Below are 21,299 nucleotides of genomic sequence, written 5' to 3'. Positions count from 1 at the left end.
CTTCCTGATCAGATATCTCGTTATTTGGTTTTTGTAACTTAGGAATAATTTTGGAGGTGAAATTTCTATTTTCTAAGCCTAAAAAATATTTTGTGGGTTTCTCTCCTTCTTCTAGCCATTTTGCCCTTGATTTAATAATATTGCCTCTTATATTATGAAATCTCATTGCTTCAAGTTCTTTTTTTTCTTATCTTCTAAATCATTTAAATCAACATTATCCCTATCTTCTAATTCTTTTATAGTTTTCTTAAGGTTTTCATCCCTTAGATTATGCTATCCTTTTCCCCCTTATTTCCATTAAAAGAACTTCCAAAAATAACTGGTCATTAACAGTAAATTGTAAGTCAGCGTCTGATATTTCCAGAAGATTATCAAAGTTATACACAGGTAAACGGTACTGCATTTTAACTTTATTAATATGAGAATTTATAGTATTGAGATATTCTTTATCTTGAAGCAACGAGTTATTAATTTTCCAAAGCCCCCTCCCTCTCTCAAACTTGTTGAATTCTATTTCAATTTTAGGAAAAGAGTGGTCTGATTAATATCCTGGGTCTATAAAAGAATTCTTAATAGAAGAAAGCAGATCTTCTGAAATAAGCCTGGCTTGTTTTACTGGGTTGCTCCTTCTCCAGGTATATCTTCTACTATTCTCGTGCTGTTCTCGAAAAATATCAATGAGACCGTAATTTTCAACAATTTCACATACCTTGTCCCTAGCTTTTGGGTTATTTATATTTTTATAGTTATTATCATAATCAACCTCTGGGTTTAACACTAAATTAAAATCACCACATAATACAATAGAACTGTTTTCAAAATCATCAATAGTATCGGAAAAGATATTATAAAAGTCTGGGTTATCCTGGTTCGGACCATGCATAGTAATAAGAGTCAGTCTTGTCTTTTCAATGGTAATCTCCAGAGCTAAAAATTTCCTGTGTTAACCCTCTTTTTCTTTATGAACTTTAAACTCAAAATTGTTATTTATCAAAATTGACTCTCCCTCCGTTAAAAAAACATTCTGCCCCACTCACTTCTAAAAAGATGTTCTTTCTCCTTAGCAATTTTTTCTTTACAGCCTGGCCTTCTCATTGGCTGAAATAATAGTTTGAGCCCTCTAGCGGCAATTTTCTCAAATCGCTATTTATTTTAAAAGCATCCAGAATTAGTTTATTTTTTTAATAACGATACAATTACTATATATTTCAAAAAAGAAGCACAGTGTGGTTGAACTATTGATAAATTTTGAACAATATATTTTACGGAATTCTCGACATGACATAAGCGTACAGGACACTGTATGCGCGAGTTGATAAGAAGCTAGTCTGGGGGCTTGGTTTGAATTATCAACTAACAGCACTTATAAACAAACAAAACTTACAAACAGAACATCAATTTTGTTTTAATCCATGTCGTTGTGGCGAGATCATCTTAATATATAACATCACTTTACCTCATTAGACGTCACCGAATTGGACTGTTCGTCCCACGCGCACACCTGCCGATATGATACTTTTTCAGGTTTTTCACACCCACCACCATGACACTTTTTCAAGTTTTTGAAGACAAAAAATTAGCGCTTCGTAGGCAAGGTACATTTGGTGCTCATGATTTATGAATAATATATTTTTAATACTGTACTGATCATGATGTTGACTCTGTCATAACTTATATTTTTTGTCTTTTAGTTTTATTTGATGAAGGTTGATTGTGCTGATTTCTCCAGGTGTTTGTTAATGTGTATCAAAGTTCCTTGAAATGAAAAAAAACCCCAAAATATTCATGTTTATAATTATCAATTAACTAGAACAAAATACTTCCATAACATATTTATTCATTTAGCGTGTCATGTTGACATTATCTAATGCATTGGAGATCAGAAATAGTAGTAGCTATAGTGAAAATATTGTAAATTTTGTATATATATGGAAGTCTGGTTTAATCTCAAAGAACTACAGTATGTCTTTATAGACATAATTACTGGAAGAAAAGTCTAACCATGACAATTCAAGGAAGATAGGCATGTAAATACATTTAATGTAATTACTTACACTTTAACCTATCTTAAATTCTGTGTACACCTTATCTACTTTCCTCAACTACAAATATAATTATAATAAGTAGGGACTATTACTTTGCAATACATTCAAAATAAAGAAGTAGGTATAAAGTCCTTTCAATTTATCTAAACCCTCATATTGATAGGATAGTAATTGAAAAATCTTGGGTATTTCAAAGGTTTTATTTAGTCAACTTCATCATAGAGCTATTTATCATTTGGCTTGTTGGCGATAAATATATGGATGTGTGTATTTTGTTATTTTCGTTTTTACCTATTTTGATTTGTTCACATTATTGTTGTCAAATATAGAATATATATAAAGATATAAAATCACTTAAAATTAAGAAAAAAAGCCTCTGGTTCTCTTATTTTAGTAATTTTTGCATTCCAATGTGTAGGAGTATGGGGAAAGTAATATAGATTTGCAGTTATTTGTGAACATTTTTCAATAAGTTTAGCCTTTCAGTACTTTCAGTACTTTGATTTAAATATGTGAAGATATCTTTTCCTTTGAGTCTTTCACCTAAACCCTGACAATTAGCACTCAGAATAGTTATATCATTAGTATTAAAACTGACAAAAAAGACAAAACAAAACCACGCCACATGGTCTCGTCAGATAATGTAGGAAATGTGATGGAACACATATAAATTCGTTTCATCTCATTTATCACATCATCCGTATTGAAACCCAGTGGCGTAGTGTCGACTGATGAAAGGCCTGTCCGAGAGAGAGGAGAAAGCAGAACATAGAACATGTAAACATACAGAGAAAACATAAAATATAACCTATACGTTCTTAGTCGTTGACAACTGTCCAGCCTACGTGCCAATAATACTGAACCGTGACAAGAAATAGTAACATGAAAGGTCAGCTACAACGTAACTTGTAATAAATCGACTCTGCACACAAGGTAACAGGAAACAGGAAGTTGTAACTGGAAGCTACATGGTGATTATAACATTACAAAGCAGAATCAGGACAGTAATTCCGGATTACAAATGATTATAAGAAAAAAAAAACATGGACAGAGGTACTGTGTATACATGTATAAGTAAATATATGCAATAATGGAAAAAGAATCTTATCAAGAGAGAATGTTCAATAAGTTGATTGAACATAATGCCTGATAGTACAGTAAAGAATATCTTAGAAATCGATTTGCATAAATAAAAAATTAGACCTGCAAAGTGACAAGAAGCTTACCTTGATACAGAGAAATCTGGCGTAACCTTCCATATTACTTACATCCCATGAAATGGAATCATGATAAGATCCACACAAATCACACGTATTGGAACTCATATTAATGAAGAAAAAATAGAAACATACAATATGTAACTTGGTAACCGGGTTATACCCCTGGAGATGTCCATTACCGACACACAAAGTATATAATATGTACCGTGTTAAAAAAAAAAAAAAAAAACACGTTCGAAGCTTATATTTTTCCATCTCTCATCAGATAGTCACCATTTAAAGGAGTGTCATCAAACAGTCTGCGTTTTCTACCATCATTTAGAATAATTTAAAGTTTCCCGTCCACACTATAAGTATTTCTAACACATTCTAGTCTGTAGGCCTCTCTGAGTCGATCCTGGTTTCTTTGAGTGAGATCCTCGAAGATAGCGATTCCAGTACCCTTCAGAAGTCATCTGTTCCTCAGAATCTCATGTTTCTTTGTTCAGCGGGTGAACTTGACAATGATGCCTCTCTTCTTGCCTCTGACTAACTTCCCCAATCTGTGAGCGATATCTATGTCATTACCACTGAGTGCCAACTTAAGTTTCGAGTTAACAAGACTGGTCACTTTTTCTTGCACTCCTCAACTGTCTCTTTCTCTGACGGATCATCCAAACCGAAGATACGAACTGAATTTTTCTGCCCCTGTTGTTCAAGGTTGTTGTATCTACTGTTCGCTTCCTTCTGTGCTTCCTGAAGTTCCATACACATAGTTTCTAGGTTTCCAACAGTCTGTCGGAGTTCCTCATTTTCTTTCTCGAGTTGAAATATTCTCCCTTCATACTTATCCAACAATTCACGATTCTCCTTCCGAATATCCTCCTTTAGTCTAGCAAACTTCTCCTCCATCGTATCTGTGACTTGTTCTATCTTTTTGTCCATTTCGGTTTTTGTCACAGTATTGGAGATCATCGCTGTAATTTCCTCTAATCTTTCCTCTGTCGCCTTAACGGCACTCGAACTACAACTTCTTTCTCCTGTTTTACCCATGGTCAGATCAAAGTCAATAGTGGTGGTAAAACATAGGTACAGTCTGGCCTGTGCAGGTGAAAACCACACAGGTACTAATTCATTGTTTGTTTTTCAAAGGTTCTAAAAGTCACTTTTTGATGCAAGAAAGACAAACATTCCAAGGTAGAAATGGTCCCAAACACATTAAACACACACTGACCAAAACCAAGATAGATAACGTCTTTAGTATTCAAAAAAAGACATAATTTTCCGGAGCAAAAAAATTGGTGGACATGTCCAGTCGTGTGACCTTGACCGTCCACAATAATCATTCTTGGCCTAGGTAAATAAAACAATTACCATTCCACTCCTAGGTGAATATAACAATTATCATTCCAGACCTAGGTAAATATAACAATTATCATTCCACTCCTAGGTAAATATAACAATTACCATTCCACTCCTAGGTGAATATGACAATTATCATTCCAGGCCTAGGTAAATATAACAATTATCATTCCAGACCTAGGTAAATATAACAATTATCATTCCAGGCCTAGGTAAATATAACAATTATCATTCCAGGCCTAGGTAAATATAACAATTATCATTCCAGGCCTAGGTAAATATAACAATTACCATTCCAGACCTAGGTAAATATAACAATTATCATTCCAGACCTAGGTAAATATAACAATTATCATTCCAGGCCTAGGTAAATATAACAATTATCATTCCACTCCTAGGTAAATATAACAATTATCATTCCAGACCTAGGTAAATATAACAATTATCATTCCAGACCTAGGTAAATATAACAATTATCATTCCAGGCCTAGGTAAATATAACAATTATCATTCCACTCCTAGGTAAATATAACAATTATCATTCCAGGCCTAGGTAAATATAACAATTATCATTCCAGACCTAGGTAAATATAACAATTATCATTCCAGACCTAGGTAAATATAACAATTATCATTCCAGGCCTAGGTAAATATAACAATTATCATTCCACTCCTAGGTAAATATAACAATTATCATTCCAGGCCTAGGTAAATATAACAATTATCATTCCAGACCTAGGTAAATATAACAATTACCATTCCAGGCCTAGGTAAATATAACAATTATCATTCCACTCCTTGGTATATATAACAATTATCATTCCAGGCCTATGTAAATTTATCAAATATCATTCCTGGCTTAGTATGTTGATATCAAAGTAGGTTACTCTGACCTTAGGTTTGACCTGTGACCCACATAAAAATAAGCTTATTCTGGCCCTATCTTCTACACTTTTATTCGTGGAAATGCTTGGAATGTGGACTCACTTTGGTGAGACCGTGTGTAAAGTATCAAAGGTAGGTCATTCTTACTTATAATCTTGTCTTTGATCTACATCAAGGAATAAGATTATGCAGGCCCTATGTTCTACACAAATAATCACGAGAACTGTAAACTTAGGATATGTTTCAGTGTGTCGAGGGACTGTTATACCTGGACAGAATATTGGACTGTGTCATGTCGAGGGACTGTTATACCTGGACAGAATATTGGACTGTGTCATGTCGAGGGACTGTTATACCTGGACAGAATATTGGACTGTGTCATGTCGAGGGACTGTTATACCTGGACATAATATTGGACTGAGTCATGTCGAGGGACTGTTATACCTGGACTGTGTCATGTCGAACTGTTATTGGACAGAATGTGTGTCATGTCGAGGGACTGTTATACCTGGACAGAATATTGGACTGTGTCATGTCGAGGGACTGTTATACCTGGACAGAATATTGGACTGTGTCATGTCGAGGGACTGTTATACCTGGACAGAATATTGGACTGTGTCATGTCGAGGGACTGTTATACCTGGACAGAATATTGGACTGTGTCATGTCGAGGGACTGTTATACCTGGACAGAATATTGGACTGTGTCTGTGTCATGTCGAGGGACTGTTATACCTGGACAGAATATTGGACTGTGTCATGTCGAGGGACTGTTATACCTGGACAGAATATTGGACTGTGTCATGTCGAGGGACTGTTATACCTGGACAGAATATTGGACTGTGTCATGTCGAGGGACTGTTATACCTGGACAGAATATTGGACTGTGTCATGTCGAGGGACTGTTATACCTGGACAGAATATTGGACTGTGTCATGTCGAGGGACTGTTATACCTGGACAGAATATTGGACTGTGTCATGTCGAGGGACTGTTATACCTGGACAGAATATTGGACTGTGTCATGTCGAGGGACTGTCGAGGGACTGTTATACCTGGACAGAATATTGGACTGTGTCATGTCGAGGGACTGTTATACCTGGACAGAATATTGGACTGTGTCATGTCGAGGGACTGTTATACCTGGACAGAATATTGGACTGTGTCATGTCGAGGGACTGTTATACCTGGACAGAATATTGGACTGTGTCATGTCGAGGGACTGTTATACCTGGACAGAATATTGGACTGTGTCATGTCGAGGGACTGTTATACCTGGACAGAATATTGGACTGTGTCATGTCGAGGGACTGTTATACCTGGACAGAATATTGGACTGTGTCATGTCGAGGGACTGTTATACCTGGACAGAATATTGGACTGTGTCATGTCGAGGGACTGTTATACCTGGACAGAATATTGGACTGTGTCATGTCGAGGGACTGTTATACCTGGACAGAATATTGGACTGTGTCATGTGTCATGTCGAGGGACTGTTATACCTGGACAGAATATTGGACTGTGTCATGTCGAGGGACTGTTATACCTGGACAGAATATTGGACTGTGTCATGTCGAGGGACTGTTATACCTGGACAGAATATTGGACTGTGTCATGTCGAGGGACTGTTATACCTGGACAGAATATTGGACTGTGTCATGTCGAGGGACTGTTATACCTGGACAGAATATTGGACTGTGTCATGTCGAGGGACTGTTATACCTGGACAGAATATTGGACTGTGTCATGTCGAGGGACTGTTATACCTGGACAGAATATTGGACTGTGTCATGTCGAGGGACTGTTATACCTGGACAGAATATTGTGTCACCTGGACTGTTATACCTGACAGAATATTGGACTGTGTCATGTCGAGGGACTGTTATACCTGGACAGAATATTGGACTGTGTCATGTCGAGGGACTGTTATACCTGGACAGAATATTGGAATGTGTCATGTCGAGGTCATGTCGAGGGACTGTTATACCTGGACAGAATATTGGACTGTGTCATGTCGAGGGACTGTTATACCTGGACAGAATATTGGACGGTGTCATGAATTAACAAAGTCATACCTTTACCTGTCATACCTTTACCTGGACAGAATATTGGACTGTGTCATGTCGAGGGACTGTTATACCTGGACAGAATATTGGACGGTGTCATGAATTAACAAAGTCATACCTTTACCTGGACAGAATATTGGACGGTGTCATGAATTAACAAAGTCATACCTTTACCTGGACAGAATATTGGACTGTGTCATGAATTAACAAAGTCATACCTTTACCTGGACAGAATATTGGACTGTGTCATGAATTAACAAAGTCATACCTTTACCTGGACAGAATATTGGACTGTGTCATGAATTAACAAAGTCATACCTTTACCTGGACAGAATATTGGACTGTGTCATGAATTAACAAAGTCATACCTTTACCTGGACAGAATATTGGACTGTGTCATGAATTAACAAAGTCATACCTTTACCTGGACAGAATATTGGACTGTGTCATGAATTAACAAAGTCATACCTTTACCTGTACAGAATATTGGACTGTGTCATGAATTAACAAAGTCATACCTTTACCTGTACAGAATATTGGACTGTGTCATGAATTAACAAAGTCATACCTTTACCTGGACAGAATATTGGACTGTGTCATGAATTAACAAAGTCATACCTTTACCTGTACAGAATATTGGACTGTGAAATGATCTGTTTCATCTGTTTCAGGGATCTGCTCTGAAATACCTCTGTTCTGCTATACCTGACATCATGCATGTGTTTGACCCTCTTGAACTCAGGTATGCCACTCTCACATTGAATTATTTATATATGTGAATCCTTCAGAGAGCTGAGAAAAGTTTGTCATACATTTTATTAGTCCAACATTATCCGATCATCAGACATCAGTTTGTCATATGTTTAATTGAGTACCTGACGTCAACTTTCAAGAGCAGAAATGGGTTTGTCATATGAGTAATTGTGTACATGTCAACTTCGAAGAGCTCAGATTGTACCTATAGATATTTTGTGTGTGAAGGAACAGTCTTAAAAATGGAGAACTTTGTGAACATTTACTGATTTTACATTCGATTTCAGTGAATTGATGGTAGAATTTATCAACAATGTGCCAAAGGACCGACTACGAAAACAGAAGTTGAAGTGTATAGATGATCTAGTACATAGTGTGTTGTTCAAATCCCCAGGTTAGTTTTTATAGTAAATGCTGTTTTAATTTACAACAATAAATATATATAGTAAATGCTACATTATAGTTCCCAATAGTAACTGTTTTTGTTATGGGGGTAAGTTTCTGTAGTAAATGTTGGTTGAATTACCAGGTTAGCATTTATATCACTGTATTTTCCAGATTATAAGCCACACCTTTTCCCCTTAATAGTCAGGCATAAGGTTAATATACCTGTGTAGCTTATATGTGGATGAAAAAAAATCTGCAGGAACAAAAAATAAATGGAAGCATACCAGTACACCAGTATGAGACAGTATACTCCTATAACATAAGAGGCCACCAGTATGAGACAGTATACTCCTATAACATAAGAGGCCACCAGTATGAGACAGTATACTCCTATAACATAAGAGGCCACCAGTATGAGACAGTATACTCCTATAACATAAGAGGCCACCAGTATGAGACAGTATACTCCTATAACATAAGAGGCCACCAGTATGAGACAGTATACTCCTATAACATAAGAGGCCACCAGTATGAGACAGTATACTCCTATAACATAAGAGGCCACCAGTATGAGACAGTATACTCCTATAACATAAGAGGCCACCAGTATGAGACAGTATACTCCTATAACATAAGAGGCCACCAGTATGAGACAGTATACATAACATAAGAGGCCACCAGTATGAGACAGTATACTCCTATAACATAAGAGGCCACCAGTATGAGACAGTATACTCCTATAACATAAGAGGCGGCTGGTCGGCCATTTTATCATCTGTCATTATCACCTTACCATGAATACACATGATTTAGGCTGTGGTATGTCCTATTAAAATACTTTTCAGTGTTTTATTGTAACTGAATCACTTAAATGAATATAAAAAAAAGAATTAAATGTAATATTTTGTAACCATGGTGATGTGTTTCATTGCCATCATGTCTTGTTACTGTCTCAATATTGTGGCTATGAAGATCAAAGCAATTCATTTTAACAACAAATTGTTTTCTTGTTAACACAGAAATGAATGTTTAGCTTTAAATAGATATCTTTTAGCCATGAAGATATGTTGTATTGTCAGAGCATCTAGCCTTGGTAGTGTATTATAGTGTCACAGTGTCTGGTAATCATACAGATGGATTGTAGTGTCACTATATTTGGTAAACATGGAGATGTATTGTGTCACTGTGTTTGGTAACCATGGAGATCATTGTTACAGATTGTCGTGCTATCTTGCTGCCTATGATCCTGAATCACACTGGCTCATTACTTGAGAACCAGGAGGAACTAGAGGATTGTGTAGATGTGCTCAGTGATGTGATGAATCAGATGCATGATAAGACTACAGTGAGTACCTCCTCCTACGATTACTCTCAATCCCTCCTCAATGCAAATCCACCTTTTTCCCTCATTCTCCACTTTCTCCTCAAATGTACCCCTGTTCTTGTCCTTCCTTCAATCTGTCATTGTCCCTCCTTGCCTACCTGTCTTCTAACCCCATGTAATACCCTGCTGTCCTCCATTTTCACAGTCTACTGATATTCTCTGACTCTATACTGTCCTATACTTATCTACCTCTTTTGCCTTGTTACTTATGAACTTTGAAATCGAAATATTTGGAAGCATAGTAACAGAGATTTTTTTTTGTGTAAATATCCAGGTTCCTCACACCAATGATATTGATTTGATCATGAAGATGAACCTGAGGATTGTGATCCGCTCAGCTGTGTGTATGGACAAGACGTCAAAAGAAGCGGTATGTTGTACAACATTGTTATTCATCACATGAACATTAATACAGCTAGTGGTTCAGGATTATCATACTTTTATATTCTAGGCTGCACAAAATTTCTAGGAAATGATCTATGTGTATTGTTTTAGTGTTAGGACACAATTCATAGGTATTGTTTTAGTGTTAGGACACAATTCATAGGTATTGTTTTAGTGTTAGGACACAATTCATAGGTATTGTTTTAGGGCAAGGTCACAATTCATAGGTATTGTTTTAGTGTTAGGACATAATTCATAGGTATTGTTTTAGTGTTAGAACACAATTCATAGGTATTGTTTTAGGGCAAGGTCACAATTCATAGGTATTGTTTTAGTGTTAGGATACAATTCATAGGTATTGTTTTAGGGCAAGGACACAATTCATAGGTATTGTTTTAGTGTTAGGACACAATTCATAGGTATTGTTTTAGGGCAAGGTCACAATTCATAGGTATTGTTTTAGTGTTAGGACACAATTCATAGGTATTGTTTTAGTGTTAGAACACAATTCATAGGTATTGTTTTAGTGTTAGAACACAATTCATAGGTATTGTTTTAGGGCAAGGTCACAATTCATAGGTATTGTTTTAGTGTTAGAACACAATTCATAGGTATTGTTTTAGGGCAAGGACACAATTCATAGGTATTGTTTTAGTGTTAGAACACAATTCATAGGTATTGTTTTAGGGCAAGGACACAATTCATAGGTATTGTTTTAGTGTTAGAACACAATTCATAGGTATTGTTTTAGTGTAAGGACACAATTCATAGGTATTGTTTTAGTGTTAGAACACAATTCATAGGTATTGTTTTAGTGTTAGAACACAATTCATAGGTATTGTTTTAGGGCAAGGTCACAATTCATAGGTATTGTTTTAGGGCAAGGACACAATTCATAGGTATTGTTTTAATGTTAGAACACAATTCATAGGTATTGTTTTAGTGTAAGGACACAATTCATAGGTATTGTTTTAATGTTAGGACACAATTCATAGGTATTGTTTTAGTGTTAGAACACAATTCATAGGTATTGTTTTAGTGTTAGGACACAATTCATAGGTATTGTTTTAGGGCAAGGACACAATTCATAGGTATTGTTTTAGGGCAAGGACACAATTCATAGGTATTGTTTTAATGTTAGAACACAATTCATAGGTATTGTTTTAGTGTTAGAACACAATTCATAGGTATTGTTTTAGGGCAAGGACACAATTCATAGGTATTGTTTTAATGTTAGAACACAATTCATAGGTATTGTTTTAGGGCAAGGACACAATTCATAGGTATTGTTTTAGTGTTAGCACACAATTCATAGGTATTGTTTTAGGGCAAGGACACAATTCATAGGTATTGTTTTAATGTTAGAACACAATTCATAGGTATTGTTTTAGTGTTAGAACACAATTCATAGGTATTGTTTTAGTGTTAGGACACAATTCATAGGTATTGTTTTTGGGCAAGGACACAATTCATAGGTATTGTTTTAATGTTAGAACACAATTCATAGGTATTGTTTTAGGGCAAGGACACAATTCATAGGTATTGTTTTAATGTTAGAACACAATTCATAGGTATTGTTTTAGGGCAAGGTCACAATTCATAGGTATTGTTTTAGTGTTAGGACACAATTCATAGGTATTGTTTTAGTGTTAGAACACAATTCATAGGTATTGTTTTAGGGCAAGGTCACAATTCATAGGTATTGTTTTAGGGCAAGGTCACAATTCATAGGTATTGTTTTAGTGTTAGAACACAATTCATAGGTATTGTTTTAGGGCTAGGACACAATTCTTAAGTATTGTTTGAGGGTTAGGACACAATTCATATGTAATGTTTTAGGGCAAGGACACAATTCATATGTAATGTTTTAGGGCAAGGACACAATTCATATGTATTGTTTTAGGGCGAGGACACAATTCATAGGTATTGTTTTAGGGCTAGGCGACAGTGACAGGGCTAGGAGACAATTCATATGTATTGTTTTAGGGCAAGGACACAATTCATATGTATTGTTTTAGGGCGAGGACACAATTCATATGTATTCTTTTAGCGCGAGGACACAATTCATATGTATTGTTTTAGGGCAAGGACACAATTCATATGTATTGTTTTAGGGCTAGGCGACAGTGACAGGGCTAGGAGACAATTCATATGTATTGTTTTAGGGCAAGGACACAATTCATATGTATTGTTTTAGGGCGAGGACACAATTCATATGTATTGTTTTAGGGCGAGGACACAATTCATATGTATTGTTTTAGGGCGAGGACACAATTCATATTTATTGTTTTAGGGCAAGGACACAATTCATATGTATTGTTTTAGGGCTAGGCGACAGTGACAGGGCTAGGAGACAATTCATATGTATTGTTTTAGGGCAAGGACACAATTCATATGTATTGTTTTAGGGCAAGGACACAATTCATATGTATTGTTTTAGGGCGAGGACACAATTCATATGTATTGTTTTAGGGCTAGTTTTAAATTAAAACATCCATCCAAATGTCTTCTTTATGTTTCCTAATGAGTGCCCTGAACTCCTAACTATTTGAAAAAAATTAGAATAAATTGTTAACATGTCTAGTTCTTTTTATTGTGTTCCACACATGAAACATGTAATATGAAGTAAAAATATGATATTACTACTGCCATTTACAAATGACAGTAGTTTATATTTGAAATTATTACATTGTCTTATAGGACTTACTAACAATTTCTTACTATATTAAATATTTCTTTTATTACCTAGTTAATCCCAATGATTTTTTCCTTTGTACTTTCTCAAATACTATTGATTTTTTAAAAATCAGCTGTTTTACAGGCATAAATCTCACCTTTTTTTTTCTGACCCCTGACTTTGTCTCACTAACATTTTACAGTCATTTCAAGAGAAACTTAAGGTAGAGCACCTTTTTCTTCCTTTTTCTTCCTCCTGCATGGAGGACCATTACTGATTCTGTATGTGCAATACAATTTGATATGAAAGCAAACTCTGTCTTTAGAATGCTTCATGGCTATATAGTAAAATGGTCACCCCTCCTATTTTGTACATAAGCGCTTGTCTAAAAAGACCTCACATTTTATCAGTACAGTAGAAACTGTGTAAACAGACCACACATTGCCTCAGTACAAAAGAACATGATTAATTGGACCACATATTTTGTAGTACAATAAAACCTATCTAAAAGGACCACACTATGTCTCAGTACAATAAATCATGGTTAAAAGGACTACACATTGTGTCAGTATAATGGAACTTGTCTAAAGAGACCAAATATTGTCTCAGTATAATAGAACATGTCTAAAAGGACTACACAGTGCCCCAGTAAAAAAGAACCTGTCTATAAACCTTGTCTAAATACAGTAGAATCTATCTCAAAAGACCAAACATTGTCTCAATACAATAAAACCTGTCTAAAATGGCAACACACTGCCCCTGTACAATAGAACCTGTCTAAAAGCACCATACTATGTCTCAGTAGAATAGACCATGTCTAAAAGGATTACACGGTGCCCCAGTACAAAAGAACCTTCTAAAAAGACCACACTTTGTCTCAATACAGTGTAGAATCTGTCTAAAAAGACCACACTTTGTCTCAATACAGAAGAACCATGTCTTCAAGGATTACTCTTGGCCCCTATACAATAGAACCTATCTAAAAGGACCACACTGTGTAACAATTGCACCTGTCTAAAAAGACCACACTATGTCTCAATAAAGTAGAATCTGTCTAAAAGCAGCACACTATGTGTCAGTACAATCTAAAGGACTGCACTTGTCTCGGTGCAATAGTCTTATGTTATTGTCAGTTCAATGAAGCTCTGAAAAAGCACCCTTTCTTTCAATAGACACCAGTTTCTGAATACCATCAGTCAGTATATAGAAAGCTTAGGAAGCATGGGACAAAACCTAGAGAGCTTTAAAGTGATAAATACCATGATTATCTTTACACAAGTCTACTCTAGCCATTTCTCTTTGCATGTATATATATACTCATATTTAACAATCATGTTACTTTCAGAGAAGAACTGAGGTAAGAATTTCACACCTAGCTGTATATTTGTGGTATATATGGCAAGCAAGTTCATTCTTTGGCGGCATTAGATTAGTGTCACTGAACTCTAGACCAAGATTAACAGCTGTAGTAACTGCTTAACCAGCATGCCTTCTTTTTCTGCTTCTCCTATAAAACATCTCATTTCTTAAATATTGATAATGTAATTTGTTGTCCTTCATTTGAGTCTTTTCTAATTTTCAAAAGATTTTTCTTTGTCATTTACCAGGTAAATTTTCTTTCTAGATTTGGTCAACGGAGGAAATATGTTAAAAAACACATTAGTTGTTCATTACTAGGTAAATGAGGCAAAGCACTGCTAAATGTTTACAATAGTCAACAAGACACATATTGGATATAATTAGGGTGCATAAATCAAAGTAAGTCAGATTTTCAGATTTTAAACAACTCACCTTTCCCTGTTTTCAGATGAAATTTTGTCAAATTTTAAAAATTTGCATGAATTCATTCAAATTGATTTCCATATCTAAGTTATAAACACAACTTAAAATGACCGCCTGTCAAAGAAATTATACAGCAAAGCTTAAGAGATTGTGTGGATATTTATCTCGTGTTTTACTTTAGAGCAACTAATTCTGAAAACTTTATAGCCATAATCAGGTAACTGATTCTATAGTCTAATCATAATTTTCTGATTGCGTAGTCTATGATCATGATTGACTGGTTTTGTGTATGATCATTAGTACGTATTAGATCTCACAGTTTATGATCAGTATGGGGTATAACTGAATGTTGACTTGAAGATATAAAGTGACTGTTGGTATTTCTTTATTTATGTTCACGAGACTGAACAGATCTGCTTTCAAACTACCTATGTGTATACAATAAATATACTGGATATTAGATGTTTTACAGTGAATGTAGTGGTGTGTTACCTAGACACAGTAATGGTGGTTCTGTTATACCGATAAAGAGCTTTTTTGTGCATTATGTTTATGATGTCATGTTTGATATTTGTTTTATATTATCAAATGTTGAACCATAATGTGAAAGTATTAAGTTATAGAAATAATAATTCAAACACTATTTACATGGACAAATTGTGATTTTTGAGCAGGCTTTGTTAACATATATGCTAACTAGTTATACCCTGATCATATGTCTGTTTTCTGAGTGTGAAGGATGGGGCACAATTGCCATGTGTTTTTGTGAGTTTCAAGGTAATATCTGTTATCTGCCTAACAAAGCAAGTTCATTTGAGGTAATTACTACATGTGGGAAGGTTTTAGGTCACAACGAGAAGACAGAGAAGTCATGGGGATTGAAAAGAAATGACCATTGGTCATAAGTAATAAATTAGTGGTTAGAGGCTACTTGAATACTTAGAGGTCAAAAGAAAAGTAAGGGCCAAACAGATGAGTTAAAGATTAAAAGAAAAAGATAGAGGTCAAAAGAAATAGTTGGTAGTGAAAAAATAGAGGTAAAACGAAATAGTTAGAGGTGAAAAAATAAAAGTGAAAAGGAATAGTTAGAGGTGAAAAAGTAGAGGTAAAAAGGAATAGAGGTCAAAAGTAGAGGTCAAAAGAAATAGTTCGAGGTGAAAAAGTAGAGGTCAAAAGGAATAGAGGTCAAAAGTAGAGGTCAAAAGAAATAGTTAGAGGTGAAAAAGTAGAGGTAAAAAGGAAAAGTTAGAGGTCAAAAGTAGAGGTCAAAAGAAATAGTTAGAGGTGAAAAAGTAGAGGTCAAAAGGAACAGTTAGAGGTCAAAAGTAGAGGTCAAAAGAAATAGTTAGAGGTGAAAAAGTAGAAGTAAAAAGGAATAGTTAGAGGTCAAAAGTAGAGGTCAAAAGAAATAGTTAGAGGTGAAAAAGTAGAGGTAAAAAGGAATAGTTAGAGGTCAAAAGTAGAGGTCAAAAGAAATAGTTAGAGGTCAAAAAGGAATAGTTAGAGGTCAAAAGTAGTGGTCAAAAGAAATAGTTAGAGGTCAAAAGTAGAGGTCAAAAGAAATAGTTAGAAGTGAAAATGATGAAGGTAAAAAGGAATAGTTAGAGGTAAGAAATAGGAATAAGTAAGGTGTATAAGGTACTGATGAAATATTGAATTTGTATTCATAATTCACAAGAAGTATTGTTTTATATAAGGTTTAAGGTGAAATAGATGAAACAGAGATAACAAACAGGCAGTTTATTTGTTAAAAGGATGAAGGTTGAACATCACATATTGAGTGATAAGAAGTAAAGACAATCAGGGTTAAAGGTCACACAGACAGAGATGAATTAAGACAAGAAGTATTAGGGTGTTTGCATTGTCAAGGGTACAGGGATATATAAGTATGTGTGACAGGTATGCATGCTTGTCTCTGGTGTTTACAGTTCCTGTCCATGTTATCATTGTTGTAACACTATGGCTGCTTATGTAAACCATGTAATGTTTTAGATGATGTGTAGGATCATTACAGTTAAAACATTCATTTATTACAATAATCAAAACACTAAAGAAGATAGAAATTAGAAAACATTTGAATCAAAGTTAGGAAGGTGTTGTAATTGTTTTTGTGCATGCATGTTGTGGTTTTTGTTTACACTAAGATCAAACATTACAGTGTTTAATCTTACAGAGCACCAGCAAACATTCAGTGAAGTGTTTTACTGTTTGAAAATTTCTAGTTGACATATCATGTATTACTCAATCAGGTTTATTTCTAAAAATTTACACACTGGTTGATCTAGTTAATGTATCTTAATAGGTGGCTCATTGTCAGGTGTAGTTATAACACTGTACTCCTGACGTAACAATCTATTGATGGTATATATATATGTCAGCACTAAATACATGTACACTGCATCATAAGACCAGGTACCAACTTCTTAGTGCATAATTACTAGGATAATGAAGTAACTTTGGTTTGGAAGTTTTGGATAGGCATATTACAGGATAACCCTGATTTATAATTCTACAGAACAGTATTATATTAGGGCGGGCATATTACAGGAAATTGGAATAACCCTGGTTTATAATTCTACAGGACAGTATTATATTAGGGTGGGCATATTACAGGAAATTGGAATAACCCTGGTTTATAATTCTACAGGACAGTATTATATTAGGGCGGGCATATGGAATAACCCTGGTTTATAATTCTACAGGACAGTATTATATTAGGGCGGGCATATTACAAGACAATGGAATAACCCTGGTTTATAATTCTACAGGACAGTATTATATTAGGGCGGGCATATTACAAGACAATGGAATAACCCTGGTTTATAATTCTACAGGACAGTATTATATTAGGGCAGATATATTACAGGAAATTGGAATAACCCTGGTTTATAATTCTATAGAACATTATTATATTAGGGCGGATGTATCACAGGAAATTGGAATAATCCTGGTTTATAATTCTACAGGACAGTATTATATTAGGGCAGATATATTACAGGAAATTGGAATAACCCTGGTTTATAATTCTATAGAACATTATTATATTAGGGCGGATGTATCACAGGAAATTGGAATAATCCTGGTTTATAATTCTACAGGACAGTATTATATTAGGGCAGATATATTACAGGAAATTGGAATAACCCTGGTTTATAATTCTATAGAACATTATTATATTAGGGCGGATGTATCACAGGATATTGAAATAACATTAGTCAATAATTTTTGACTTATTACCAGGCATGAAGTTATTGCTGGAGAAGTGAAGTATGTATGTTACAGCTGATAGAAAACTCCGATAATGCTTTTGGATATATAGTTAGGTCTAGTTATGCCATCTTGGACATATATACAAGTCCATGGAGACTAGGTCTTTTGCTAGGGCTAATCAGTTGTAAGTTGTGTAGAAGATCTCACAACAATATGTACTTTTGTGCTTGCATTGACTGCAGGCATCTAAATTAACTTGAGAAAAAAAATTTAATTTGGGGACATATTAATGTGTGAAGAAGATAAGAGTTTCATTAACACTCTTATTTTCCCCTTTCAGCACCCATTCACCTCCCAAATTGAGACCCTATACTTCCTTCAAAATCCCTTCACCTCCCCATTTGGGACCCTATTCTTCCTTCAGGATCCAGTTACCTCCCCCTGTGGGACTCAATATTTCCTTCAGGAACTCTTCCCTCCCCATTGGGACCTTATACATCCTTCAGGAATCCTTCATCTCCCCATACTGACCCTATCCTTCCTTTAAGATCCCTTCACCTCCCATGATGGGATGGTATACTTCCTTCAGGATCCCTTCACCTCCCCCTTTGGGAAACCTGTTCTTCCTTCAAGAACCCTTAACCTCTTTCATTGTGACTCCTATATTTTATTCTGGTTCCCCCCTATTATGACCCCTATATTTTTTTCAGGAACCATTCACCTCTCTCATTGTGACCCCAAATACTTCCTTCAGGATTCCTTTATCTCCCCCATTGGAACCCCTATTTTTGTACCTTTTCTTTATGTCTGATCACAAATGCAGGGTCTGTATCTCTTTCCTGATATTAATATTCTTGTTTGTCTGTCCTGTCTTCTTGTCAGTTCGGTTTATCTATAGCCTGAGTGATATGTCTGTCTGTATTGTCTTTTACCTGATTTGTCTGTCCTATCATTCAAACAGAGTCGGTGTGTGGCTGTGCTATTGTCCATACTGAGAAAGATGACGGAGAACCACTACCTGAACTACATCCGTGAGTTTTCTTTCCTCACCGACCTCCAGGACTTTCTGATGGAGATCCTTACATTATTCCAAGTCCTTATCAAAGAAAACGTATTTGCATCTGACTGGCTGGCAATGAACATGCTGCAGAACAGGTAAGTAAATATCTGCTGATAACACTAAAACAGATTACTGGTGATAATGAAACAGGAAAACAGATTACTGGTGATAGCACAACAGGAAACAGATTACTGGTGATAGTGTAACAGGAAAACAGATGACTGGTGATAGTGTAACAGGAAACAGATTACTGGTGATAGTGAAACAGGAAACAGATTACTGGTGAAAGTGTAACAGGAAACAGATTACTGGTGATAGTGAAACAGGAAACAGATTACTGGTGATAGTGTAACAGGAAACAGATGACTGGTGATAGCGTAACAGGAAAACAGATTACTGTTGATAGTGTAACAGGAAACAGATTACTGGTGATAGTGTAACAGGAAAACAGATAACTGGTGATAGTGTAACAGGAAACAGATTACTGGTGATAGTGAAACAGGAAAACAGATGACTGGTGATAGCATTACAGGAAACAGATTACTGGTGATAGCGTTACAGGAAACAGATTACTGGTGATAGTGTAACAGGAAAACAGATTACTGGTGATAGTGTAACAGGAAAACAGGTTACTGGTGATAGCACAACAGGAAACAGATGACTGGTGATAGCGTTACAGGAAACAGATTACTGGTGATAGCATTACAGGAAACAGATTACTGGTGATAGTGTAACAGGAAAACAGATTACTGGTGATAGTGTAACAGGACACAGATGACTGGTGATAGTGTAACAGGAAAACAGGTTACTGGTGATAGCACAACAGGAAACAAATGACTGGTGATAGCGTTACAGGAAACAGATTACTGGTGATAGCGTTACAGGAAACAGATTACTGGTGATAGCGTTACAGGAAACAGATTACTGGTGATAGTGTAACAGGAAAACAGATTACTGGTGATAGTGAAACAGGAAAACAGATTACTGGTGATAATGAAACAGGAAAACAGATTACTGGTGATAGCACAACAGGAAACAGATTACTGGTGATAGTGTAACAGGAAAACAGATGACTGGTGATAGTGTAACAGGAAACAGATGACTGGTGATAGTGTAACAGGAAACAGATGACTGGTGATAGTGTAACAGGAAACAGATGACTGGTGATAGTGTAACAGGAAACAGATGACTGGTGATAGTGTAACAGGAAACAGATTACTGGTGATAGTGTAACAGGAAACAGATTACTGGTGATAGTGAAACAGGAAACAGATTACTGGTGAAAGTGTAACAGGAAACAGATTACTGGTGATAGTGAAACAGGAAACAGATTACTGGTGAAAGTGTAACAGGAAACAGATGACTGGTGATAGCGTAACAGGAAAACAGATTACTGTTGATAGTGTAACAGGAAACAGATTACTGGTGATAGTGTAACAGGAAAACAGATAACTGGTGATAGTGTAACAGGAAACAGATTACTGGTGATAGTGAAACAGGAAAACAGATGACTGGTGATAGCATTACAGGAAACAGATTACTGGTGATAGCGTTACAGGAAACAGATTACTGGTGATAGTGTAACAGGAAAACAGATTACTGGTGATAGTGTAACAGGAAAACAGGTTACTGGTGATAGCACAACAGGAAACAGATGACTGGTGATAGCGTTACAGGAAACAGATTACTGGTGATAGTGAAACAGGAAAACAGATGACTGGTGATAGCGTTACAGGAAACAGATTACTGGTGATAGCGTTACAGGAAACAGATTACTGGTGATAGTGTAACAGGAAAACAGATTACTGGTGATAGTGTAACAGGAAACAGATGACTGGTGATAGTGTAACAGGAAAACAGGTTACTGGTGATAGCACAACAGGAAACAAATGACTGGTGATAGCGTTACAGGAAACAGATTACTGGTGATAGCGTTACAGGAAACAGATTACTGGTGATAGCGTTACAGGAAACAGATTACTGGTGATAGTGTAACAGGAAAACAGATTACTGGTGATAATGAAACAGGAAAACAGGTTACTGGTGATAGTGAAACAGGAAAACAGGTTACTGGTGATAGCACAACAGGAAACAGATTACTGGTGAT

The 21,299-nt window shown here is 35.7% G+C and overlaps 1 protein-coding gene across 1 annotated transcript in view; it reads left to right on the top strand.

Annotated features, from left to right (window-relative positions):
* Positions 1-21,299, top strand: part of LOC132556538 (dedicator of cytokinesis protein 1-like) — a 90,235-nt gene that overhangs the window by 37,171 nt on the left and 31,765 nt on the right. Inside the window, exons 26-30 of the mRNA XM_060220951.1 lie at positions 8,227-8,297; positions 8,596-8,702; positions 9,913-10,040; positions 10,354-10,449; positions 19,094-19,287. Of these exons, the coding sequence (XP_060076934.1) occupies positions 8,227-8,297; positions 8,596-8,702; positions 9,913-10,040; positions 10,354-10,449; positions 19,094-19,287 (596 nt within the window). The remainder of the gene's footprint in view (positions 1-8,226; positions 8,298-8,595; positions 8,703-9,912; positions 10,041-10,353; positions 10,450-19,093; positions 19,288-21,299) is intronic.

The sequence above is a fragment of the Ylistrum balloti genome, unplaced genomic scaffold, assembly GCF_031769215.1.
Source record: "Ylistrum balloti isolate Yb309-2 unplaced genomic scaffold, AGI_CSIRO_Ybal_v1 Utg370574, whole genome shotgun sequence".
Classification (NCBI taxonomy): Eukaryota; Metazoa; Mollusca; class Bivalvia; order Pectinida; family Pectinidae; genus Ylistrum; species Ylistrum balloti.
The sequence above is the reverse complement of the archived record's forward strand: the minus strand, read 5'-3'. Positions and strand labels throughout refer to the sequence as shown.